We start from the raw sequence: 27,414 nt of genomic DNA, 5'->3' as shown, positions 1-27,414 counted from the left end.
AGTGCATGGCATTAACTTTAAACCAGAGACTGGATCACTAAGGCCAGTTAGGATTCAGTTAGGGTTGAAGCTCATGCAGCAAACCTAATCTGGTAAAAAACATTCTGGACTATAGATGCAGCCAGTGTAAAAAATACTGGAGATGCTACATTTTACAATGCCTTGTTCAAAATCACCTTAATGAAGTTCCTCAGCATACCCAGAGAAAAATAGGAATAGGTTGTGCTAGCTGGAGCCAGAGGAGACATCATATTATTATTAATAATAATAATAATAATAATAATAATAATAATAATTTATTTATGCCCAGCCACTCTGGGCAGCTTCCAACAAAATATAAAAATACAGTAATGCATCAAACTTTAAAAGCTTCCCTGAACAGGGCTGCCTTCAGATGTCTTCTAAAAGTCAGATAGTTGTTTGTTTCCTTGACATCTGATGGAAGGGCGTTCCACAGGGTGGGCGCCACCACCGAGAAGTCCCTCTGCCTGGTTCCCTGTAACTTGGTTTCTCACAGTATGGAAACCTATCAGAAGGCCCTCGGAGCTGGACCTCAGTGTCCGGGCAGAACGATGGGCGTGGAGATGCTCCTTCACCTGGAGCAGCCTTTGTGGACTGGGATGGTGGTAGAGAGATGAGATGTTGGCACCCCAACCTCTGCATGTGCCTGGCGGGGCAATCGCTGTCCCCACACAGCGATGCGAACAGGTGGGGGAAACCTGCGAGACCCAGCAGCTAATCAGCACTCAGTATGGGATCCCGGGGGAAGAGCTCTGGTGCGGACCTGAGCGAATAATCATTTGGGGTGCACACCTCACCACAGTCCTCACTGCTGCAACACTGCGTCCTCATCTACAAGGAGGCCCTCTGCTGAAGTGGCATAGCTAGTCTTAAAAGGATGGTATCACCATATCGTATATTCTGTGACCTGGTACGCAGGCTAAGACCCTCCCTGCCCGTGGACTGCCTCGCCAGAGTGGTGCATGCTCTAGTTATCTCCCACTTGGACTACTGCCATGCGCTCTACGTGGGGCTACCTTTGAAGGTGACGCGGAAACTGCAATTAATCCAGAATGCGGCAGCTAGACTGGGGACTGGGAGTGGCCACCGGGACCACATAACACTGGTCCTGAGAGATCTGCATTGGCTCCCAGTAGGTTTCCAAGCACAATTCAAAGTGTTGGTGCTGACCTTTAAAGCCCTAAACGGCCTCGGTCCTGTAGACCTGAAGGAGCGTCTCCACCCCCATCATTCAGCCCGGACACTGAGGCGTCCAGCGCTGAGGGCCTTCTGGCGGTTCCCTCATTGCAAGAAATGAGGTTACAGGGAACCAGACAGAGGGCCTTCTCGGTGGTGGCGCCCACCCTGTGGAACACCCTCCCTTCAGATGTGAAGGAAATAAGCAGCTATCCTATCTTTAAAAGACATCTGAAGGCAGCCCTGTTCAGGGAAGTTTTTCATATTTAATGCTGTACTGTTTTTAACATTTGATTGGGAGCCGCCCAGAGTGGCTGGGGAAACTCAGCCAGATGGGCAGGGTATAAATAAATTGTTGTTGTTGTTGTTTCCCATTCTTCTTCAGTCTTAATCTCTTGCTGCTTTTTAAAAAGAACTTTGAAAATGTTCATTGCCCCAAAATATGGAACTGTACTAACCATGGGATCAAGCCTAGCAGCTTCCTTGTATCATGGGCTATAACTGACTTGGTACAAAGGGCCTTCTTTTCCTTTTCCTCCCCACCCCATGACCCTTCAGAGTGGTTCAGACAAGGGGTTGGGAGAATTTTGTTCATTTTTCAAGGATTGCAAAACTACCGCCGGCTGGAAGTCATGAATGGAAGTCATCCCTTGCCAAAGTGCTTCACCGTCAACACTATTCCAAAATTGGGAGTCATGGAAGCGTCTGCCGAGAAAAGTATAACGAAACAGAGAACAAAACTTAGGAATTCCGAACATCTTAGCCTCAGTTTTATATTAAAACTTATCAAGCTTCATTTATTCTGTGATTCTATTAGTTGGTTTTACAGCATCTAAAACGCTAGAGCTCAAAACAGATTTCAACAGACGATCAGAACACAGATGATCCACACATTTTTATATTTGTATCATCAATAGTTTCTGCAAATTTGCAGCTCCCATCATTATTGGGGGCGGGGGAGAGAAACCAAAACAGAACATTTTGCCCAGAACTAGCAACTATAAAACTATTAACTGTGCAAAATTCTCTGCTCTCCAGCAATAAAGATAGCACCGATTAGCTATGTTTTAATGCAAAAGCAAACGCAAGGAAGTGATTTAACACACCGTTCTGTTTTTTAGAAACCAGACCATAGTTATTTTATTATCCATTCCCTTTTGCTGAAATGAAAGCAAAAATTATTCCATGGCTTGTCAGCTTGACAATATAATTTGTGCGCTGTGCTAACTTTTACTGCCCTGAACGTCTTGCAGAGTTACTTTGTCAGGCAAAGAGTAACATTTAACTTTTAGTAGGAAATGTAACCATCAGGTATATCACGTTTATAGTGCTGTACAGCATACAAATCAAACTGAATAAAAGCACAGCCCATTTTTCTGTATCCGTTGTCTAAATATATCATCGCAAGAGTACATGAAATATTGCAATTACAACCAAAAATGTAAAGGGATTGTGAGACACAGTCAACTGATACACTATACGGTCACAATATACCACAGAGTTGACTTACTGGGAATCTTGATGATTCCATAACGCAAATCTTTATGCTGAAAATTATTTTGTGGTACAGCACGTTTAGATTTTAATCACTTAGTGTTAGACAACCAAATCAAATATGTGTATTAAAATGGTGAAATGAATTGTTGTAGAATGTAGCTGTGGTTTTTGAAAAGGGTAGTTTTCTTTTTTACTGGGAATATCTGTGAGGGTCCCACACTGTGAGGTGCACTCACAGAATAATGTAATTTTTATAGTGGTTTTATGCTGCTATGGCAAGTAGGGAGGGAGAATAAATTTGTTCCACATTTTAAGAAGAACGTATATAAAATGTGTATAATTAAAATGCAAAGTTTCTGTGTTTTTAAATTAACAAACAAACAAAACCCATTGAGGAATGGACATATGAGTGAGCACATGCAAAATTTACATTGAAAATAAATAGGTTGACTTATCTATCCATCCCTAATGGAAACTATGACATATTACACTGACATTGAATTATGTCTTAAGCAATTGTATTTAATTTGCTATTCTGTTTAAACATAATTTTCTTCAGTCAGGACCCATTAATCTCAAAGGTCTTTCTAAGGATAGCCAGACAATCTTGTGTGTGTGTGTGTTTTTAATCTGCAAGTGGCATGCAAATTAGTGTATTCACCAAGAAATTGAGCCAGGGCTACGTGTCCCAAATTAGGAAGAAGAGTTCGCAAAGAAACCTGATGAGTAATTTAGAAAGACAGAGCACTTGAACAATGAAAGGCACTGCACACTTGTAGGACAACTCTCTTGAGCAGACAAAGATTATATAATCCTTAGCCTAACCAGAACTAATTCCAGTTGGCAGCTGTGGTTTTTAAGGATATGTCTGGATGGGCAGAAATACAAATGATTGGTTTCAAATAGGTAATTATATCACATTTACACTAATTTTAAAAAACAGTACCCAGCATTTAACACATGGATGTGCATGTGCCTGTTTGTGTGCATGTGCCTGCACACACACCAAACCACTGTCAGCTGTAAGAATCAGCAATATCAGTATGCAAGTTATTGGGAGTAATCTCTGGTTGCTACATCATCAAGTTATGGCAACTGGTGTACAGAAATCTCACACGAAGTTCCTTCTCCCCCACTGAACCCCTCTGCCTGCCAACGTCGCTCAGTGAAAGACACAGAACTTGAACCTTCATTTCCTAGGTCTAATTCCAGCTCTCTGATTAAAAGGAGGCCGGGCCAATAACTTCCATCACAATATCCAGTAATCCCTTTGTGTAGAGATTTCCAAAAGGGATACATGACAAATCTGAAGAATCATGAATAGTGCAGGCTGTTTATGTTAGCCAGGTTTAATATGTTTTCCTCGATGATAGTAAGAGGAAGATATTTAGCTCTCCCAGAATCAGAACATCTCTGCAAATGTAGTAAACAGGAACCTGATACTTTGGAGCATATTTTCTTTTCTTGTGATTTTGGCATTTATGCCAGAAGACAATTATTAGCGGCCTTACAACACAATAGGCTCAACTCACAATAGGCTCAACTCAACAGCTACCAACGGTTCAGGACCTGCTCTCGGACAGGAATGATCAAATTACTTTAATAGTGGCTGAATTTTTGAGTGCTGTCCATGTAGAAAGACTGGGCCATTATAAAGAGATTTAGTGGTTCTTAATTGATTGGTGATGTGGTAATGTTGTATTATATTATTTATGCAAATTGATTTTCTCTGGAGTTAAAGATCTGACTGGGACAAACCTTGTTCTGTTGAGCTCGTATTTTGCACAATTTGTATACGGTGTCTGTTTGATAATGTGTGGCTTGCTATGCCTAATAAAGGATATTTGAATATCCAGTAACGCCCAACGTGAATCGGTGATAGCATCCGCATGGTGAGTTATCACATACCAACAAGGAGAGGGTTGGTTCTAAAGCATTCACAATCCTGGGTTCCAAGGTTTGAGAAAGAAGGAGGAGATGCGCACTTAGTCAATGTTATTCCTCATAGCAATTTGGTAAATTGCTTTTAAATGGACCCAAATCAATACAGTGGTACCTTGGTTCTCAAACTTAATCCGTTCCGGGAGTCCGTTTGACTCCCGAAATGGTTGAAAACCAAGGCGTGGCTTCTGATTGGCTGCAGGAGCTTCCTGAACTCAATCAGAAGCCTCGGAAATGGCGTCAGATGTTCGTCTTCCAAAAAACTTTCAGAAACCAGAATTCTCACTTTGAGCCAAACTGTTTGAGTACCAAGGTACCACTGTAGTGTTTGGGATCTGTCCCCCTACAACTCCAATAGACAAAAGTTTAACCCTTCAGTGCCACATTATTCCTCATGCACCACTATTAACTGTCCACACACTTATGACCAGCATTTGAAATTCGCCAGACCATTTGCAACCAAATGAAGATGCCCGGGAGCCAAGATGGCGCCTGATTCCTCCCCTATCTGGAGGTGCCTGTCTGAGGATTCTTGGATCTTGACTGTTTCCACACACCAGCAACATGTCCTAAAAATTCTATCCATTGTATTTCATCTGCACAATCAGCATGAATTTCAGGACAAAAAAGTCATATTGAAAAATAAGACTTTCAAGGCGTCTGGCCCCAAAATGGCAAGTAGACATTGCATTTTGGTGACTGTAACCCTGGCTTAGGGAGCCAACTTGGTGCCAAGCTTATATATCTGGTTTTCTAACACTGCTTATGGCTCTCTATTTTGGAATGATTTTCAAAAAGATGACAAGTGAAGCAGTTTGGGGAAGATGACTTCATCCCACTTGAGAGACAACCTGCAGCAGTTTTGATTAAGACTTTGGGCAGGAGGAGAGAAAGCCACATTGCACTAATAATAATAACAATAATTTTTATTTACACCCCGCCCTCCCCAGCCAAGGCCAGGCTCACGGCGGCTAACTAGCAATAATAAAAACAAATTGAATGAATGCAACTTAAAAACAAAATTAAAAATGACAGGAAGGATTCGAAACCTGCGGGACCAGAAATTTACAGAAGATTGGAAGAAGTATATTAATTATTTGAAGAGCAACTGTAATCAACAAATTACGCTAGTAGGACTACAAGAAGTTTTGTAAGGAGAAATATACGAAGTGTCACAAAGTAGGAAAAGATAGAGATATTGGTTATGAGTTTGAAATGTAATAGGGGGGATAAGAAATGCATACTGAGAGATTAGATTGGAAAATTTTCAGACAGGATTGATGGAAGTCAAAAATTTGAATAAGATGTAAAAGTATGTTTAATTACTGTTGAAAATGGTGTGTTAAAAAAAAACTAATAAAAATTATATTAAAGCAAAACAAAGCAGTGGCCTTGTTCAAATGTTTTATCAAGCTGAAACCATGACTCAGAGCACAGAGGTAAGTGGGCTGGATCTCAGAAAAGAAATTGCATCTTCTTTGGTCCTCTCCCTCATCATCCTGAGCCTACTAGCTACACTTTTTGGAAATAACTGAAGGTAATTTTCTTCCAACAAGCTTTCTCAGATGTATGACTAAGGCTCTGCCATAGGTGTGTACTTCATATTGCTTTTAAAAGAATATTCTGTTACGTTTTGTGCTGCTTTTATTATATTTTGTATATCGCCTTGGGATACAAGTGGAAGAGGATAAATAATAATACACACCAAGCAATGGTTTGACCTAGTTTGTCACCTGAACCTGGGCTCATGGTTTAGCTCTCCCATATAATCCATGAGAAACCGTAGAATCCATAGGAGAAACCTTGGTTATAGCTCATAGTTACTCTGGAGAAGCTAAATAGCCACAATCTCCTTTCCTAGAGTCTGAGTGTTCAGACTAAGCGATGCTTTGGCTTAGCGTGATGTGCAACCAGGCTAGAAACAGACAAACATAACGAAACCTGGTTAAATAAATTTAACTTTGATGCAGCATAACTCCTGAATTAACAAATCAAAATATGGCCTTTGCACTGTAGAAAAGGGATTGCCAAATTACTTCTCCCTGCCTGGCACTCTATTTGCCTGTAAGCTTAGAAGGTGTAGGTTTTAGATAAGGATTACTACAAATTATGGTTTGGTGTAATGTCGTAAATAAGCCAGTAAAGTTTGCATTTCAACAAAGATTGTCAGAAGGCTGTTCCACCCATCGTGCCAAGCATGCAAAAAGTTGCAGCCACACTTGACTCCCTAGTGAGTTCAGCTGTACAATGCATGAATTTGCATTTCTTAGAGTCTGACTTTACACATTCAGAGCAGGAGTGGGGAAACTGTGGTCTTCTAGATACTGTTGAATTGCAACTGCCACCATCCTCAACTATCCTGGCCACACCTGATGAGAGCTGGAGTCCAGGAACATCTGGAGGACCAGATATTTTCCTTTTTAGCTTGTTTATTTTTAAAAATTTGCTTACCACTTAACTGAAACAAAAGCCTCTATTGTTTTCTCATGCAAAAAAGTGATGTACTAGACTTTGGTATCTCAAACGCAAGAGTATAAGTCTGCCGCCATTAACAAAGGGGGCGAGGAGCAGCTGTATTCTTTAGGCTGCATTCAACGTAGCACTATAGTTAAGGTCCCATCAGTGCCTGAATTTGTCCTTGTACAACAGAATGTCCTGCCCTCTTCTCCCACCCTCCCCTAAATCTGTTTGGTGGGTTCCCCAATCCTCTGGAGCTGATTTGGGGATGGCCCAGGGCACCACCAACAGGGCAAAGTCCCAGTGCACTGTGATAATCCTTGTGTTCACACCATTATTTAGCTGAATCCTGCCCTCTGGTCTTATATCTGCAGTTTCGTGTTAAATAAGCCTAACAATAGCGAGGAACAATGCCAGCTGTGTTCACAACACACCACCCCAGACCTACAGAAGCAACAACCCATCATGCCAAATCAAATACCAAAACAGAAACTGCAGGCACCAGTGGTGAAACTTGGTGCCACGCCAACACCATGGTGACAGGGACATAGCCCTTGGGTTTAGCAACACCCAGGCAGCACGGTTCTTAATTGCGAAGGGAGTCGCCACAAGTAGAAATGTTATATAGTACAACTGCATCTTACCCAGGGGTTTGGTTCGTATACACGCAAACAAGTACACTTAACATCACCCTTTCAGAGCTGCCCCCATGCCAGCAGTGTTCAAAATTAGCCAGGCGCCAGGTGTGTTTTGCTACTGCCATGGTTCCAATTGTGACTCCATGGAGATTTATGGGTGCCAGGAAGGGGACCACAGTTTTAAAATCTCTGCCTTGGTCCATAGTTAATTCCATTTCCATTGTGTGTGTGTTTCTCCTTCCTGCATCCTGGGACAAATGACTTGTTGTAAGAGCAAGCTACAGTCAAGCAATGTATAGTGGTACCTCGGGTTAAGTACTTAATTCGTTCCGGAGGTCCGTACTTAACCTGAAATTGTGCTTAACCTGAAGCACCACTTCAGCTAATGGGGCCTCCTGCTGCTGCCATGCCGCAGGAGCACGATTTCTGTTCTCATCCTGAAGCAAAGTTCTTAACCTGAAGCACTATTTCTGGGTTAGTGGAATCTATAACCTGAAGCGTATGTAACCCAAGCTATCACTGTAGTTAAGATCACAGAGCTGCAGTGGTGTCAGGGATACCAAGGATAATTTAGTCCAAAACCCTGGCACCAGACATTCCGTTGTGGCAACTGCAACCCAGATTCAAGGTGCTGTTTGGTGCCTATCTTATATACCTGAGTTTCTAACACAGCACGTGAGCATCCCTAGAACTGTGGAGCTGGCACATCGAGCGACACCCAGTAAGCACCAAGTGGCTGCTATTTTCTGAATTTTTGGGTGCTAGCCAACACTCTGCAAGTGGCCTCCCACTTGCACAACAGGACTTCCCCTTCCTCTCCTCTTGCACACCCAAAATATGACCAGAGAATCCCCAACCTCTCTAGGGCAGATTCTGAGGAAGCAGAGGGGATTAGAGAGGAGAGGTGGGAGAATTTACCCCTCTTTGCCATATACTGTATGTCCTCTCGGCCCCTTCAATCTGCGGAACTGATACCATTACAAACACCACATTATACCTGTTCCACATCTGTAAGAAATCGAGCCTTTAGTGTGGTGGCAGCTAAACTTAAGATCCCCCTACCTATTTATAGTGAAGGCAAGCACCTTCACTGAACTCTTTTCGGCACCTGCTAAAAACATTTTTGTTTAGACAAGCCTACCCAGATACTGTATCTAGAATCCTGATGCATTTTTAGTTTGTTTGCTTTAATTTCTTGGATGTTTTGCTATTACTAATAAATTGTTTGATTCTGTTTGTAAACTGCTTCGAGGTTTGTTTGTTTTTTAAAAAAACCAATCAAGTAGTATATAATTTTTTATTATTATTTATAATATATAAAAAAGAATAAAATAATAAAAGGAAGTTCCACTGAACAAATGCAACAGCGTTTTGGTTCCCAAGCAGGTACCGGCTAGACCAAAACCTGTTAGCTTCAGCAAGGTGGTGGCCTTATGTGCCTTGAGATCATACCATAAAACTGCATGTTTTAAACAATCCAAGATGTTTTTGTTCTTAAGATTTGGCACCTGTAAACAGAAATATTCCCAGTGCTTGATCTATTTGTTTTATGGACAGAGGAGGGGGAGAACCAACTCTGCAAGGTGAAGAAAGAAGCTACAAAGCAAAAGCAATTCCTTGGGTAGAGAGATTCCCCTCTATTCTTTTTAACACCATTTACATTAATGAAGTACACTTTCTCCCGTGGTACAGCTCACAAAGTCTACAGCAAACCTAGACTTCATTAAATACTAATGGATGTTTTAAAAGACAATCATACAAAACCAGGCAGTATAAATTTTCTAAAAGCCACTGTGCACTTTATATTCAAGATGAAGAGTTGCTACATGCTTCCTGTTAAACAGGCAAAAAGATACACTAATGGCAACCTTAAGCATGTCTGCCAAATAGGTATTAAACAACCTCATCTTTCAGCAACGTCGTTTTATGAAGAAGACGGGCTTTAGGGGTTATTCCTACTTTTCTAGGGACATCATAAGTGGTTCTCTTCCTGTTGCGAAGACAAACCAAAGCCACCACTTTGCTAATTCATATTACCACCCTCACAAAACACGCACACAAAGTACGGTAACAGGTATTGCGGATCCTCTTCCATTTGCCAGTATATACCGTTATGTGCAGCAGCAAACAACCTCTTCCGTTCATGCAAGACGAAGCCTCTCAATTTTCTTCAACAGAATCAAGATTGCAAACCAATTATAACAGCAGTGCATTCGTAAGAGGCAGACAACAAGTGTAAACAAAAGATTCATTCAATCACAGTCTGTAATAAGTTGCACATTTATAAGATTCCCCACAAGACTTACAATGTCTTTTGATGCTAAGGGAACATAACACTAGTGATATTACGATCTACTGCACAATAGGAAAGTAAAATAAATGCCTTTCCTGAAGACAGAGCAAAAGCAGTCGTGTGGTTCTGATGTATCCCAGAATGCTTTGAAGTATGAGCTAGGAAGTACTATCATAACTTTGACTCATAAGAGGTCAGACATGGCCAGAAATCTTTCTGGCATCTCATTAGTTTTGTTAGGCCACAAAAGCTGAAGCCAACTGCGCAGGTGAGTGGCACATTTAGTACAGCTTTAACTCTCTGTTACATATCCCCAGTGAATAGAGAACAGTTCTCTTATGTTCTGAGTCATGCGTAATTACAATATGACTGAGTCCTCTTCCAGGCTATGTGAGCTGGCATTTTTCCTAGCAATTGTCACATGGAAAAAATCACACGCAAATAATAATAATAATAACCACCAAATCAGCATTACACAAGCATCTTCGAACAATGCCTGCAGGGAAGGAAACAAAAAATAGGAGGCTCAGCAGCGCCAAGTAGACATCCAAGAACTTTCTGCCGCCAGCAGCAGGCTTGCATCTCTTCGCAAACATGACACACTCCACACCTAGCAACAATCCCTACGTCTGCGCTGGAGATGCAACTTCCCTCAGGCTGGACAAAAAATAATAATTAAGCCTAGGAAACCCAAGCAGATAGGTGGCGGTGGTTTGTGACAGAACGCAAAAATTAGCTCTAAGATTAAGGCTGCAATCTTACAAGTATTTCTCTAGAAGCAAGTCCCACTTATTTTAAAAGGGTAAAAGCGCCCAGGATTATCCCATAAAGGAGAAAAGTCAAGCAACTTGCTGCCATCGGTTCAGTGCCTCGCTTCTTTTACGGCGCAGAAAGGAAAATAAACTCCATCTTATTGCATCCCGACATCCCCTTGAAATACATTTTTATGCACACATTGGTAGGGGTGGAGCGATAAAGAGAACACAAGGGGAGTGACTCTTCCACATGGATATTTTGAAACAGCAATAACAAAGGAAAATAAGGGTATAGAAAAGCTATCGGACAACGGGGAAAAAACCCCCAGGACCAACAGAATAGCAGAAATGAACCTGGAACTGTACAAGAAAAGAGGAGAAGCAAGCAAAATAATATTCAACAACTTTGCAAGGTTTCAAAGAGAAATTAAGCTGGTGGGGGAGCAAGGAGGAGACACCTTATACTATTTGGTGTATGGGAAACATTAAAAAGGTATCATTCAAAGTTGCTTTATACAAAGGCTTAACATGTTCTCTCTTTTCTCCTTTTTTAGTACTTCTGTGTTTTCAGTGTTCTCAAAGCAGCTCTAAGCAGAATAGATTCATTAGGACGCTATTCTAAGAGTTTGCAGGAGTTCTAGATGCCAATAAAGATTACAGATCAGACAGGAGATAACTACCAACCACCTAGTTTTCTTAGATAAACAAACCTGTTCACAAACAAAGTCCCTTATTGTGTTTGTACTGTTACCTCCACTAATCCAACTAAAACAGCCAAGACAACAGCTCGGAGGTCAAAGAAAACAGAACTGGAAACAAAGGCTTCCTAAACCTCTGAAAATAAAAGGAAATATCAGTCTCACCTCATTTAGCACCACTTAAGCATTTAGAATATTTCATTTAAGTGTATTCTAATGACCACACAAAGCCAAGACCACAACCCGAACGGCAAAGGTAGAAATAGGAGCTGAGCACATATTCATCTCAGAACTTGTAACATCCCACACTTTTAGGTCATTCTTCCCTCGATTTTCATAAGTATATTTACTTTTCAATAACAACATCTAAAATGTACAAAAGGTGGCGAAGGAAGGAAGAGACAGCAATAAACAAACAGCCTTAATCAAAATTATGCCTTCCAATGAGAGGTAGAAACCATAAACACTGTTAATGAGAGCAACAACGGGTGGGGGGGCGGGGGGGACTACAGCTCTCCAAACTGAACACAACCTTTGCCCAATGAAACTGCAGTCACGGGCAGCAGAGATTAAAGATCATTGCAGCCAGGAATAAATCGCATTGATAGAGAAAGACCAGGTGCCAGTGGCTTCACAGGGAAGCTCAAGTCTGGCATTGTTTCCCTGCCTGAAAATGCAGGGAGCCCATCAGCTGTAAACTTCAAAATCCAAGAGATTATCAAGAGAGTCTCTCTCTCCCTTGTTGCACCTGAGGGTCCTTTTCCATCAGGAAATCCTTCTCTGCAAAAGCTCCAGCCCTGGCTGGGATCCTTTGACCACCCCAGAACACGCAAGGAAAGTCAAGAGTTCGAAAGGTGATTGTTTCCTTTGCCTCCCCCCCTATGCAAACACATTAAAAGGGGATTTATCAAGACACCTTTGTGCCCGAAGCCCTACCTCTTTTTGGCCTCGGGAAGCTGTCATGCAAGTGAAAGACGACTTTCTCCACAAAGTGCTGAATGTTGCTATGCTCCGGTCCTCTGACGAACACCATCCAATCATGGGTAAAACCCTCCACGGTGGGTTTCTTCCTCACCTGGGCTCGGTGCCCCAGCTCCAGTTTCACCTGAACAGCACACTAGAGAGAAAGAGAGGGAGAGAGAGAGACACATACATAACAATGAGCAGGAGAGGGAAAACAAGGATCCACCACACCCCCACACCCCAACTCTTGCAGATTTCAAGCTTCCCCGGGGGAAAAGAAAGGGGACAAGAAGAAAACACACACAAAGAAAACAGCTTGTCCACTTAAGGTGGGTGCAACCTTTCGGAAGGCATCGCCACAGCTGGAACAGCTGGAATTGTAACGGAATGTAGCCAGCAAGACAAGGGCTGGGGATTGAATGGGTAAGGAAATAATAGGAAAGGGAGCCTGGATCTCTCTCTTGGAGGAAATTCATCCTGACCCTATTATATATATAACCTAACAATCACCATCCTGTGTCGGGCTCCCTCTTTGCATTCACAGTCGGGATGGCATTCTGCTTTGCATTCCGGTTGCACATTTAAAAAATCTGTGCATTGCCCAGCGAGGCTAGAGCTCGCATCCAGAATAAGAGCAGAACAATCGGAAAAGGGGGAAACGAAGAGGAGGAGGAGGCGCGGTGATTTAAGTAATGCAAATAAAAAGGAGAGAGGGGGGACGCTTCCACCTAGATATTGCACACACACACACACACACACACGCCTGGTTGCATGCAGGGGGGGAAGGGGGGAGTGCCCGGGGTGGGGTGCCGCCGGCTGTCAGAGAGAGAGCCACGCCGGGGCGAACGCACCATCCTGAGAGGCGCCTTCGGGAGCAGCGAGCCAGTCGCCTGCGCCCGGTACTCACGGCTCCCCCGGCGGATGGCTGCTTGCAACCGCGGCGGCAGCAGCCTGGCTCGCTCGCTCGCCTGCTTGCTGCTGCTGCTGCAGAAATATGGCTGGATTATTATCCGCCTCCACGGTGCGCGCGGGTGTGTGCGTGCATGCGCGCGCCCGGCAGCTTCGTGCAATTGCACAGAAAGAGCTGGAGGAGGTGGGGTGGAGGGGAGGGGGGACGGGGGTGTGCAAGGAAAGAGAGGAAGCCGAGGGGAAAGGGAAAAGGGGGGAGGAAAGGAAAAATTCCCCCGCCACCAACCTAATTGGCAAGCCCTAAACGGCGTCTGGGCAGCAGCAGCAGCAGCGCTGCAAGGAGGAGGAGGAAAGAAAAAAGAGAGGAGAGGATCAGGAAGGGGCTGCTGCATGTACTCACCGAACTGGCCATGCCTGGGGGCCCGGGGGGGTCCTCTGCTCTGCCCGCCCCCACCCCTGCGGCTCTACTTCATGAAGAAGCGGAGAATGCGCGCAGCAGAGGGGAGCCCATGGCGGACGGACGCGGGCTCTTTATTTCTGATTTTCTCCTCCTCCTCCCTCCTCCTCCTCCTTCTCCTGCGCCTCCTCCTTCCTTGTCTGCCTCTCTTGCTCGCTGCCTTCTTAGACGGAGCCCCCAGCAGCCCGGACTCCGGAGAGCCACCCAGAGCATGCGCCCTGCCGCCCGTTCCCAGCCCGGACACACGCGCGCGCGCGCGCGCGCACGCTCACGCTCACCACACCGGGCCAAAAAAAAGAGGAGGAAAAAAAGGGAAGGGAAGAGGCAGGCTGAGCCAATCAGAAAAACGCCGCCAGCCCGGATTTCTTTTTCTTTCTTTCCCTCCCCCCCCCCTTTTCCCAAGGAGAACCCCGCGCGCAAGAGAGGAGCGCAAGGCAGGCGGAGAGGGGCTCCCCGCGCGCAATGGCGCGCCTCCCGGGAACAGGTCGCTGCAAACGGAGGGGCGGCGAAGGAGGAAGGAGGGAGTCAGCCCCGGAGTGAAGGGCTGAGCTCTGACAATAAAAACCGGATTAAATCTGCTGGAATGTATCCAATGTCTACAACAATTTTAGCCCCCAGCTATTGTGGCGGGGGGGGGGGAGATGGGGGGTGGCCACTTGCGGGATGAGGCAAAGCGGCTGGAGTTTCCCTTAGCTGGGATTTGCGTGTGTGTGTTTTTAATGGGAGACAAAGATCTTTTCTTTTGAATAAGAAAGTGGAAAGAGTGTGTGTGTGTGTGTGTGTGTGTGTGTGTTTATGCATGCAACATTGTAGTTCAGTAGTTACTAATTAATATTTAAGTGACATTGAGAATGAAATGTTTGCTGCAGTGCTATTTAAACAGCTGTTTTTAGTCAAACACTAAGGAGCAACTCCTTTGGGAGGGAAGGAAAATGCCCTCGCTAGAAAGCAAGTACATGGGCGGGAAGTTCAAACAATGTGTAGTGTAATGTTCTTTATGAGATGCAACAGTCATAGAAGTATTGTGTCTTTAGATCTCTATGTCACAGATGTCCAAGCTGATCCAATTTCAGCAAAAATAAAATAAAATTTGGGCTTCCTTGAAAGTTTCTGTGGGGTAACAATATGAGGTCCAGCTTCAAATTCTACCTCTGCCCTAATAAAGCTCAGGGGCAGCTGCGAGTCAGTCCCTGTTGCTCGCCTTGGCCCACCTTATAAGGTTGTTGTGAGAATAAAAGGGGAATGATAGAAATAACAGGTATACCATCTCCCAGGAGGAAAGACAGGATGTATATTTAATAAAATAAATATGCTTCATCCAGCGTCCTGCAAATACTATCAATGATCCGATGGTCAGTTTCTAAAAAGAAAGGCTATGGGGCTCAAACGTCTCTCAAAGCTCACACCTTTTGAGTTATTCCTCTAGTTTCAATTATGTGGCAGTGGGTTGTGGTTGTTGGGCAGCAGGCAGGAAGCACCCTGTGCATGCTCGGAGGCTTCCTGTATGATTCATTTTCCTGCCCCAGCGCTTTCTAGCATAAAATATAGGTTCTGGAATCAAGGCCCAGTTCATAAGAAGACCTTGCTGGTTAAAGCGCCCTAAATGAGACTGGATTTGGATGCTGTTTACCTTTGGATCGTGTTATGGCAACTCTCGTGAGCAAACCCTCTTCGGAACACGTGCAGTGACGTAGCTGTCCCAAAATAGCAAATACAGCTAATTCTTGACTGTAATAGGTATAAACTGTATTGTATTAGAAACTTGAGGCGCTTTAGCAATCAGCAAGTGTAATCCATCTAAAGAGGAGTAATCTGGTTAAGTTCCTGAGGGACAAGGAGCTATCTGCTTCTCCCAATACTCTCCAGATAGATAGACAGTCAAGGCTGCTTAATGTCTGGTCTGTTGAGGTGGGGGAAAGGGGAGACAGAAAATTGTGGCAGCATTGTTTTGTTTCCAGAAGGGTTATCTTCCTGTGGGGCAGAATCAAGGCAACTTTCAGCCACTGCTTTACACTACCCAAGATTATATTTTGGTGTACTACCTAAAATTAACCCACAGTTTTGCTAACATAGGAATTGCCAGTTTTTTGATCCTTATATTATTTTGGTCATTTTAATACATTCTCTCGCTCTTTCTTTTTTTACTTCCAAAGCTACCATTTCTACAGTTGTTTAAATGTTCCACACCTTTAACAAATCTTTCCTTATCTCCATTTTTTAAGAGGTTCCACCTTATCAGGGATGCTTTGATTCGAAAGTCAGCAGTGGCAAAGGACCTTGTCTGAAAAACAGACGGCCACACTGGCGGTTCTCTAGAATGCCTAGTTGCAGAAGGGCATGGGTGCTTACTTAGAAAATAAACAAGAAATAGGGTGAGAGATGGGGGAGTCTAAGGTGTGGATAAATTATATGATAGGCACAATATAGATGTGATAAAGGGTATTTTTAGCTACTCTTATTCTTCTCTCTCTTTTTTCTATATATATATATAGAGAGAGAGAGAGAAACGTGCTAAGAGGAAGGCACGCTTGGCAAATACACACCATAATCAACTCCCACCCGGAATCCAACGTCCCCACTGTGGAAGGACGTGTGGATCCAGAATTGGTCTCCACAGTCACTTATGGACTCATTGTTAAAACCGTGTTCATGGAAGACAATCTTACTCGGCTACGAGTGATCGCCAAAGAAGAAGAAGAATACTGTGTGTGTGTGTGTGTATTCTTTATTATTTTTTCTTTTTCGGTGTATTTTTGTTTTCTTATAAATGCGTTTGAATTTTAGTCTTTAGTATGCTAAAAAACTTTCAAAAAAAATTATTGTATGTACAAAAAGAAAGAAATAAACTATAAATTTTCAAGCAGCCTCTACAGCTCATCTTGATTTCTTTGCTGAAACTTGCAGGTTCTCTAGGCTGCTTTTAAAAGAAAGAAAGAAAGAAAGAAAGAAAGAAAGAGGAGAGTATATGGTGTGTGGCCCTAAGTTCAAGCAGAGCAACAATAAGGCCTTAGAGTTAGTGCAAGTGTTATCTCAGCCAGCAGTGAATTCCTGTAAGTGCTCACACAAATGTTCTACTACAGCTTTTTCCATAACGGGGAAGGTAGGGAATCACAACATGCATTTTTTCCTAGTCTCAGCAGAAGCTCCCACATGCCCCCATTTCAGACATCAATTTCTAACATGGACAAACAAGTAGAAAAGCTTCCAAAATAGAATATGAGGCCCAGCCCTTAACAGTAAGGATGGGAAACCTCCAGATATGCTTGACACCCAACTCCCATCATCCTGGACCATTGACCGTGATGCTGGGGTTGATGGCAGATGGAGAACTTGGAGGGGAGAGGTGGGGAGTGTGAAGAAGTGTTGGAGAACAGAGATCTATGCGCCACTTTGCCTGCATTCCCTAGGGAGGCCTGCTGCCCTTGGATGAAGCTGAAGAACCTGTATGATAACCAGCGTTGAAAAACAGATTCTGCTGCCAGTCCACTTGGCTTCTTTATGTTCAACCAGCAGTGGGGAGGTGGCATAAACTTGCTCTTTGCCTCAGACATCAAAATATTTTGAGCCAGGCACCCCCACCAATAGCTGCAAAGCAGGAATGAAAGACTTGTAAAAAGACTGCTGGGAACCCCATGTAAACCTGCAATAGAAACTGAATTCATCATTCTGTAATAATGAATAGGAGCTGAAATTCACAACGAGTAAAAGCCATTTGGAACACGGGTGGGTTAAACCACAGAGCCTAGGACTTCCTGATCAGAAGGTCGGCGGTTTGAATCCCCGCGACGGGGTGAGCTGAGCTCCCGTTGCTTGGTCCCAGCTCCTGCCAACCTAGCAGTTCGAAAGCACGTCAAAATGCAAGTAGATAAATAGGTACCGCTCTGGCGGGAAGGTAAATGGCGTTTCCGTGCACTGCTCTGATTTGCCAGAAGCGGCTTAGTCATGCTGGCCACATGACCCAGAAGCTGTATGCCGGTTCCCTCGGCCAATAAAGCGAGATGAGCACCGCAACCCCAGATTCGGTCACGACTGGACCTAACAGTCAGGGGTCCCTTTACCTTTTTAAAATCCATTTATTCAGGATTAGAAAACTGCATAGGGAAGACGATCCTATGTGCATTAACTTGGGATAAATTATTGTTTACTGCATTTATATCCTGTCTTTTTCTCCAAATAGGTCAAGGTTCTCCTCATTTAATCCCCACAACCACCCTGTGGTGTAGGTTAGGCTGAGAGCAGGAAGAACCATGATTGGGTTTCACGGCTGAGTGGGGATTTGAACCCGCCTCTCCGAGGTCCTAGTCCAGCTCTCTAATCACTACACCACACATGTAATCATGAATAGGATTTGGTTATATAGTTGTTTACATTTCTAAAATTCAGAAGTGAGTCTAGGAATTTGTGCGAGAACTACCGTATTTTTTGCTCTATAAGACGCACCAGACCACAAGACGCACCAAGTTTTTGGAGGAGGAAAACAAGAAAAAAAATATTCTGAATCTCAGAAGCCAGAACAGCAAGAGGGATCGCTGCGCAGTGAAAGCAGCAATCCCTCTTGGTGTTCTGGCTTCTGGGATAGCTGCGCAGCCTGCATTCACTCCATAAGACGGACACATTTCCCCTTACTTTTTAGGAGGGAAAAAGTGAGTATTATAGAGCAAAAAACATGGTAGAACTTGAGAAGGGTTCAATAATCTAAGTCAAGGGGACTTTAGACTTCATTGTATCAATCACTCCCATTTAGCCTAGGCTGCAGTTCACTGTGGTTGCAGGTACTTCCCCTTTACTTCAGAATTCAAGATTAATTGAACTCAACACTGCAGCTTAAATTTGCAGTTCTGGCGAAAGAAATGTCTTTAGTCACACTGACTCAAATGAGACTTCTCTGGAATGAAGTGCCATGACTCACAGTATATGTTGATCCTGTAAACTAGCACACCAAAACTCCCTTTTCATTCACTGAAACTACTTTCCCAAATTAATTATGAAGTTGTAGATTCAGGGCTAAAAATATATGGCGGTATATTTTTAAATCTCTTCTGCTTTGCAACAACCCTGTAAAAGTGTGCTACTTGCCCTTCCCATCGATGGACTCCACAGGTCTTGCCCTTGGAAAGATCTACAATGAAAAGCAAATAAGAAAGCACATGAGTTTAAACACACAAAGGCAGGAAAGATTTTAAAACACACAAAGAGATGTTCGTGGAGAACCTGCAATACAGTCTCGGGAAACAAAGAGAAAGAAAAATGCAAGGAATGTGCTAATTGAATGAGCGCACCCAGCGATGATGGATCGGAGGATGAAAATAGCATATCCAATATTATTTAAGAACTGTTTGCCAGCTTCATCCTGACAGCCTTTGAAAGATCTTAATTTCCATCCCCCGTGTTTCTGTAAGTAACAGAGAGCTCCTGAATTGAGACACAGAAATGTTTCAAGAGAAAATCACACATGATATAGTATTCCAATATAAATCTATATGAGACATGCTTGTTTTGTTTTCATATTGAAAGAAGTATAGTCTCTCATCTGAATTGCAAACATTACAGTCATTTTTTAAAAATACCTTGAATAAAGTTTCAAAGAAGAAACTCTATTTAAAACATTGTTGTTATTATTATTATTAATAATAGTGATTCTTGGATGTGAAACAATGCCCTCTTGGGAAAGGATGTATTTTGCCAGCAGATGGCGTAAATAATCTTTGAGCTGTTGTCCTCACTTGACCTCTTCTGAAAGACCCTGAGTGATCCCAGTTTGCTGTGGTCAATTTGAGATTGAACTTATTCAAGAGGTAGCCATGGGTTGGTAAAATTAACAATTGGGTTGCAACAGATTGCCAAAGTATACTTATAGAATTCATTTTTGTGGGGATATACAGTAGACATGCTAGGAAAGCATGAACAAACATTGCTTTTGAATGTGGGCAGATGTCCATTCAATTGACATTTTGCGCGCACACAAACACATCTCGGGGCATTAGGACTAGCAACCTCATCCCACAGTTGTCCCTGCACTTGCCTCACTCGCAGCACAAGATCAAATTATGCTTTCTGCATGACCGTAGATGTTTGCACAGCCCACATTGTACAAATAACAGTGTTAACAAATAAGTGAAACGTCTGTGTTCACACTGTCAGCTACATGCACTTCTGGCTCTCGCACAAAGACCAGATTGAGGACATGGGGAGGGATAGGCTATAAATAAGTGAAACCCCACAAGCCAGTTCATGCTATGAAGATCCAAGCTACTTGGCATTCTTAATGCTTAATCCTACGCCCAATTGTGAACGAGGAGTGTCTTGCTTTGTGGAAACAGACTCCTCAGCACACAACAACATCCTTCTGCAGTTTTTGTTCTTCAAACTGGCCTCGTTCACAGGTTGCAGAATTATGGCTTACCAGGACAGGTATGAGGGCTTTGCTCCAACACAGGTGATATTTAAGCTGAGAACAAACTCATGGTTAACTTGTTGTTCTTGTGTTTCAAATTCCAACAAAAGTTAACGCATTTTCACAGTAGCTTGTTCAGCCTCTGTACACAACTGCATTTCAAAATCTGCCTTTCTTGTTCTATACCAAAAGTTTTTTTTAATCTAATTTAGATCTCTCTGCAGCTCACGGCTAATGAGGAGACAGTTTCACCACCATTCTGGGTTTAGATGATATACTAAGCCGAACCTTGGCTTAACTCAGCGCAGTGCGGGGTTAAAAAGATGCAGGAGAAGCAGCAGAGCTGCAAGCCCATCTCCAGGAGAACATGGTCCTGGCACACCCTGGCCTTGCCAGGATGTGCAAATCAAGCCACTATCATATTTAACTTGAAACTGTAATGCTGTGTACGCATACGTAGGAATAAGCCCCACTGAACTCACAGACTTGTGCTCTGAAGTTTATTTGGGGCATAGGTAAAGGTAAAGAGACCCCTGACCATTTGGTCCAGTCGTGACTCACTCTGGGGTTGCGGCGCTCATCTCGCTTTATTGGCCGAGGGAGCCAGCGTTTGTCCTCAGACAGCTTCCAGGTCATGTGGCCAGCATGACCAAGCCGCTTCTGGCAAACCAGAACAGCGCAAGGAAATGCCATTTACCTTCCCGCCGGAGCGGTACCTATTTATCTACCTGCCCTTTGATGTGCTTTCAAACTGCTAGGTTGGCAGGAACAGGGATCAAGCAACAGGAGCTCACCCCGTCGCAGGGATTCGAACCGCTGACCTTCTGATTGGCAAGTCCTAGGCTCTGTGGTTTAACCCACAGCGCCACCCGCATCCCATTTGGGGCATATCGAAACACAAAATCAAGATAAGCATCATGGAGACGGGGTTATTTATGATATTATGGCCAGCAATAGCTACAACCTGGCCCAACTGGTTGTACTGTGCCCAAATTCATGCCACATCACAGATACGGATGAGATAAAAGAAAAGAAAAATCAAGATTGCAATGGGCTGGAAAATCTGAAAAGACTCTCATCTTGGAGCCATAAACCTAAGTGGCTTGGAACACCCCTTGTTTGTACTGCCCTGTATTTTTGCAGGAGGGATGGGCAGGTCAAGCATGGGCGTAGCCAGGATTGCTTGGGATCTGCCAAAGTTGTTGAGCTACGCCCATGATGCCGAGGTATAGTATGATAAGAGGAATGTCCCTTAAAAAAAAAAAAGACATTCAATATATACAGAGCTTTAGTGTCAATCTTCTCTTTAGTGTCAGTTTCCTCCAAATTCATTTCCTCCAAATATTACCCTCCTTCAGCCATTCAGATCCTTGCATCTTTTCCAGCTGATTAAATGATTCTGAATACCCAATCAGTTTCCCTTTAGGCTCAAGAACTAGCTTGCTAATTATCTACAGAACAGTTTATTTTTTTCCCTTCCCATGCTGGAAGAACCAGAATGTTAAACAGTTGTTACCTCCAAGCCAGCTGGCTTCCCCACAGCTGCACGGTTGATGATCTTTACATCGACCTCAGCTGCAGCAAAGGTAGGGAAAGCCATGCAAGAACGTTTAAAAACCACACATACATTTCCTGATGTGTCATGTTGTAGCTTCTGAAGAAAAAATTAATGGTATAGCAATCATATGGTAATGTAGTAGACTGACATTGACAAGGTCTGAACACGAATAGGTTTTCATGTTTTGTGTCTCCTGCATTCCCCGGTGGGAGAAAGTCTGCAGAAAAATCAAAGCTCTGCTTCTTTTGTTGGCGACATTTCAAGAGCCAAACTATTTCCCGACCCCACCCACCCAAATCTACATAGGGAAAGTGCTTTAATCAAAGGCTATTGAAAGAACATATCTGAACTTCAGGAGTTCCCCAAAGAGCCATACGTTAACTCTTAGGTAAACAAAATGCAAGGGGAGATGTAATCTCTTCACTGTCTGTCTCTACAAGCAATAATAAGGCAGTAGGCAGGACGCGGGTGGCGCTGTGGGTTAAACCACAGAGCCTAGGACTTGCCGATCAGAAGGTCGGCGGTTCGAATCCCTGCAATGGGGTAAGCTCCCGTTGCTCAGTCCCTGCTCCTGCCAACCTAGCAGTTCGAAGGCACCTCAAAGTGCAAGTAGATAAATAGGTACCGCTCCGGCGGGAAGGCAGAAGGCGTTTCCGTGCGCTGCTCTGGTTCGCCAGAAGCGGCTTAGTCATGCTGGCCACATGACCCGGAAGCTGTATGCCGGCTCCCTCGGCCAATAAAGTGAGATGAGCGCCGCAACCCCAGAGTCGGCCATGACTGGACCTAATGGTCAGGGGTCCCTTTAACTTTAGGCATACTCCAGAGAGGAATGGGGAACCTACAACTCCCCAGATGTTATGGAAGCATCTCCCAGCCAGCATGGCCAATGGTCAAGGAACATGGGCATTGTAGTCTAGCAACATCTGGAGAGAGACAGGCTCCCATCCTTGCTTTAATTATTAGATGAGACAACAGTTGTCCAAGAGGCTGATAGCAAGTCTTTCTATACCCGTAGTTCCCAGCAGGGGGGCCATTTGATTTTTAAGGAGCACAATTTGGAAGCTTCTTTAGACAAAGTTAATGGCCTTTTAGGCTTCCTTTGTGTGATTAGAAGTTCACTTTTGGCATAATAAGAATTATACGTCACCAGGGGTGGGGGTGCGGGTGGGGAATCAGGATTTTAGATTTGCTTAGTTGGGGCATGGGGACGCGGGTGGCGCTGTGGGTTAAACCACAGAGCCTAGGACTTGCCGATCAGAAGGTTGGCGGTTCGAATCCCCGCAACCAGTGGCGTAGCGTGGGTTGTCAGCACCCAGGGCAAGGCAAGTAATTTGCGCCCCCTAACCCGTGGATTTGCGCCCCCTAACCCTAAGCCCCAGATGTTGCGCCCGGTGCGGCTGGCCCCCCCTGCACCCCCCACGCTACGCCACTGCCCGCGACGGGTGAACTTCCGTTGCTCGGTCCCAGCTCCTGCCAACCTAGCAGTTCGAAAGCACGTCAAAGTGCAAGTAGATAAATAGGTACCGCTCTGGCAGGAAGGTAAACAGCGTTTCCGTGTGCTGCTCTCGTTCGCCAGAAGTGGCTTAGTCATGCTGGCTACATGACCCAGAAGCTGTACGCTGGCTCCATTGGCCAATAAAGCGAGATGAGCGCCGCAACCCCAGAGTCAGCCACGACTGGACCTAATGGTCAGGGGTCCCTTTACCTTTACCTTTAGGTGGGGCATGGCCAAAAAACGGTTGGGAACCACTGTTCTAGACTGATAGTCTACTTTTAAAAGAGGGGCACATACCTTGGATCAATTCTATAACTGCTTGGTTTTTTACGGAAATTACGTGGCTGGTTTTTAGTTGAGAGATTTGCAGTGCGGTGCTGTTCACGGCATTCCAGAAACTGGAAAACAAGTCACCATCACCAGCTATCCCAACAGCAGGAGTGCCAACTTAAATAAAATATTGGGGGGGGGAGGGAAGGTACATCCCACCCTACATAATGGTGGGATCACACGACTCGGCCCACGCAAACCATTTGAATGGCAATGGCCATCAACTTTATGGGGGGCTCAGCCCCCTCCTCCAATATTTTATTGGGAGGCTGAAGGGACCTTGGCCCCTAGGAGTTGGCTCCTATGCTCAAGAGTCCATCAAACTGAGAAACTGATCAACAATGCGGTGTCTTCTAACTCCCTTTCCAAGGTGGCTAGAGACCCACTTTTTATTTTTAAATTACGGCTCAGATTCTGGACCCCCTTGAAGGCAGGGCCCCCAGTGCGATTGTTCTGATTGCACAATTGATAATCCGGCTTTGAGTGATCGAGCTGACATGGATGTTTAACAACAGGCTGAAGAACAGCGAATGTAGACATCCATCCGCTCAATTGCTAGTCTTGTCATATAAAGCAGTCTGAGCAAATTTTACAAGATGTCAGAACGGATTTCTTCCTTCCTGATCTCCTAGCGCAGCTTGTATTCAAAAACATAGCCTAGTCTCCCGATGAACCAGATACTTCAGTTACAGAAATAAGGTACCCTGGCCTGCCCCAAACTACAGAATGTACCTTAAATGCTTATTGGAATCCTATGTCAAAATGCAGATGAAAAGTGCTTGGTCAAGCCATATGGATTGCACCAAAGAAGCAGCCGGGAAGGGAAGCAGGACTGTTCCATCAGCTCTGCTGAGAGGTCATGTTCCTTTGGCGTTCCCTCAATTGTCACCCACAGCCAACCATTCTGCCAGGCTACCTGAATGGTTTCCATCTCAGCTGATCATTACAGGCATCTGATTTGCTTCACATCCCTTTTTCATTTTGTGCCTTCGGATTGTACATTCGCAGGCAGAGATCATCTTGTTTTTAATTGTTCTTTAAGCCAATCTGACACCCTTTTCAGTTATACTGTAGGGTAAATATCATTTAAACAAATAATTTATATAAAAAAACAGTAAATGATGAGGGGCGCTGTTGGCTCTTTACACCCAAAATGAGCTGGGATCCTGCTTGCTAAAGCAGGAAGGGAGGAAGTTGGAAAAGTACAGTGGACGCTCAGGTTGCGAACAGGATCCGTGCGGGATGCACGTTTGCAACCCACAGCGTTTGCAACCCGCAGTAGCGAGTCTGCGCACGTGTGGGTTGCAATTCAGTACTTCTGCGCATGCGCAAAGTGCAATTTAGCGCTTCTGCGCATGCATGACCACCGAAACCCGGAAGCAACTCATTCCGGTACTTCCGGGTTTTGGCGGGTGCATGACCCCAAAAAACCACAACCTGAAGCGGCTGTAACCTGAGGTATGACTGTAGTGGGGCAGACCATCGTTCCCACATAATGTCTCATTGCCCTGGGCACTCACTGTTTTTACTGGGTTAAGATGTGGCAACTCAAGCTATGAACACAGAACCATAGAACTGTAGAGTTGGAAGGGAACCCAGGGGTCATCTAGTCCAACCCCCTGCGATGCAGGAATCTCAGCTAAAGCATCCATGAGAGATGGTGATGACAGATCCATCCAACTGCTGCTTAAAAGCCTCCAAGGTAGGAGAGGCCAGCACCTTCCAAGGAAGTTCGTGTGCTGGGCCCGGGGGTAACCCGTGAAACACAGTCCAGGTCTGGTCCAGAATCTGAAGGTTCCGCTGGGAGTCAGTCCAACAGGGCCAAGGCAGGACACAAGGCAGGAAACCAGGCAAGGACAGGTATAGGATCTCAGGCAGGATCTGGCATACAGCAATGCTGCTCCTGCAACCTGGGGCGGGGTCCGTCAGCCTTTTATAATTGTCGGGGTAGCGGCTGGTCCTGATCCCCCGGTGACTCACCTCCCTGTTTCGCCCAATGGCGAGCACTCCTCCTGCGAGTACTCAGATCTCTCCTTCTCTTAGACCTTAGTCTCTGCAGCTCGGGAGAAGTCGGTGGGTTACTAGACCCAGGGGCCGCCTCAGCCTCCCCTGACCCAACCGGTAGTGGAGCAGCTGTAGGTGATGGCCCAGCTGAAGGCAACGAGGGAATCCCCGCATCTGGAGCCAGGGCAGGCTCAGGCCCCTGACTCGGCCCTGCTGGTGTTTGTTGCAGGGGAACCTGTGCAGACTGGGACTCTTCAGGATCAGGCCCCAGACTTGGTTCAGATGATGACCGAGGCAAAGGATCCGGTGCAGACTGAGACTCCTATGGCTCCGAGTCCGAGCCTGAGTCCCAGGCCATCACAGTCCATTCCACTCCCAGACAGCTTTTACCGTCAGAAAGTTCTTCCTGATGTTTAGTCGGAATATCCTTTCTTGTAACTTGAAAACAGTGGTTCGAGTCCTACCTTCCAGAGCAGGAGAAAACAAGCTTGCTCCATCCTCCATGTGACAGCCCTTTAGATATCTGAGGATGGCCATCATCTCTCCTCTCAGTCTCTTTTCCAAGCTAAACATACCCAGCTCCTTCAACCGTTCCTCATCAGGCTTGGTTTCCAGACCCTTGATCATCTTGGTCTGCACACCTTCCAGCTTGTCAACTGCCTTCTTAAATTGTGGTGCCCAGAATTGGACACAGTATTCCAGGACACATTATTTCTTCTACCAACCCTCTCTTTTTTTCTTCTTCACTTAGACAAACTTAGAATGAACCTACAGCTAATTAGAATGGATAATATTTGAAGCTATTTTTGGATTCGGTTGGCTTTGTCTCTCTTACATGCCTTAAATAAAGTAAACACACACATAATGGGCAGCATGATCCCAAAATGCCATAGTAATGCAAGCACTATCAAAATTAATGAGCCATCCGATGGTATAGCAGACAGAGAATGAGATGGACTGGCAATCCAGAAACCGTTTGTTTTCTCCATTAACGAAGCTGTTTTCTCCTAATGCCCTAGGGGTGAGCATGCATCCAGTCTTCTGTGGCTTTAAGTGCTGCAGAAAGGGAAGCATTTTGGCTGGTGAACGATCTCCTATTAAAGTATTGCTGGGGAAGAAATGGCATTTGCTAAATGTTTTTTCCCTAGACAACTGCAAAAGTATTGGAGCCCAGTTGCATTCTGGATGTGGAAACCCTTCCTTAGAATCACAGAATTGTAGAATTGGAAGGGATCATGAGTTGATCCTCTAGCCGCCCCCCTGCAATGTGGGACTCAAACCCATGAACTTGAGATTAAGAGTCTCGTGCTTTAACAACAGAGCTATTAAGGCCAATCATTTGCTTGTGGCTTAAAACATTGGTATAATTCCTTGTTGAATACATTCCTATATTCTGCTCCTTTGCAACTAGTTGCAATGGTGTTGAATGACTAGACATCACTGAGAATATTGACCAGGCTTCCTGCGTGGATGCTGTAATAATAATAATAATAATAATAATAATAATAATAATAATAATAATAACAACAACTACTACTACTACTACTACTATTTATTTATTTATTTATTTATTTATTTATACCCCGCCCATCTGGCTGGGTTTCCCCAGCCACTCTGGGCGGCTTCCAACAGAACACTAAAATACAATAACCTATTAAACATTAAAAGCTTCCCTGTACAGGGCTGCCTTCAGGTGTCTTCTAAAAGTCTGGTAGTTGTTTTTCTCTTTGACATCTGATGGGAGGGCGTTCCACACGGTGGGTGCCACCTCTGAGAAGGCCCTCTGCTGTGTGTCTTTTTAAGGATCGGTGTCAGGATCTGCACCCTT

At 44.5% G+C, this 27,414-nt stretch overlaps 1 protein-coding gene across 5 annotated transcripts in view; it reads right to left on the bottom strand.

Moving 5' to 3' along the window:
* The window catches only part of MLLT3 (MLLT3 super elongation complex subunit), a 144,734-nt gene that overhangs the window by 102,008 nt on the left and 15,312 nt on the right, over positions 1 to 27,414 (bottom strand). For 2 of the 5 annotated variants that reach the window (XM_083483392.1, XM_083483393.1), the window contains 2 exons: positions 18,882 to 18,924; positions 12,413 to 12,593 (listed from right to left, as the gene is read on the bottom strand). In XM_083483392.1, coding sequence (XP_083339518.1) covers positions 12,413 to 12,593; positions 18,882 to 18,890 — 190 coding nt within the window. In that variant the 5' untranslated portion in view covers positions 18,891 to 18,924. Of the gene's footprint in view, positions 1 to 12,412; positions 12,594 to 13,290; positions 13,544 to 13,748; positions 14,045 to 18,881; positions 18,925 to 27,414 lie in introns of those variants that run through there. The other 3 variants (XR_014520927.1, XM_083483391.1, XM_083483394.1) reach the window with 3 other exon arrangements.

The sequence above is a fragment of the Podarcis liolepis genome, assembly GCF_965112155.1.
Source record: "Podarcis liolepis genome assembly, chromosome: 17".
NCBI lineage: Eukaryota > Metazoa > Chordata > Lepidosauria > Squamata > Lacertidae > Podarcis > Podarcis liolepis.
The sequence above is the reverse complement of the archived record's forward strand: the minus strand, read 5'-3'. Positions and strand labels throughout refer to the sequence as shown.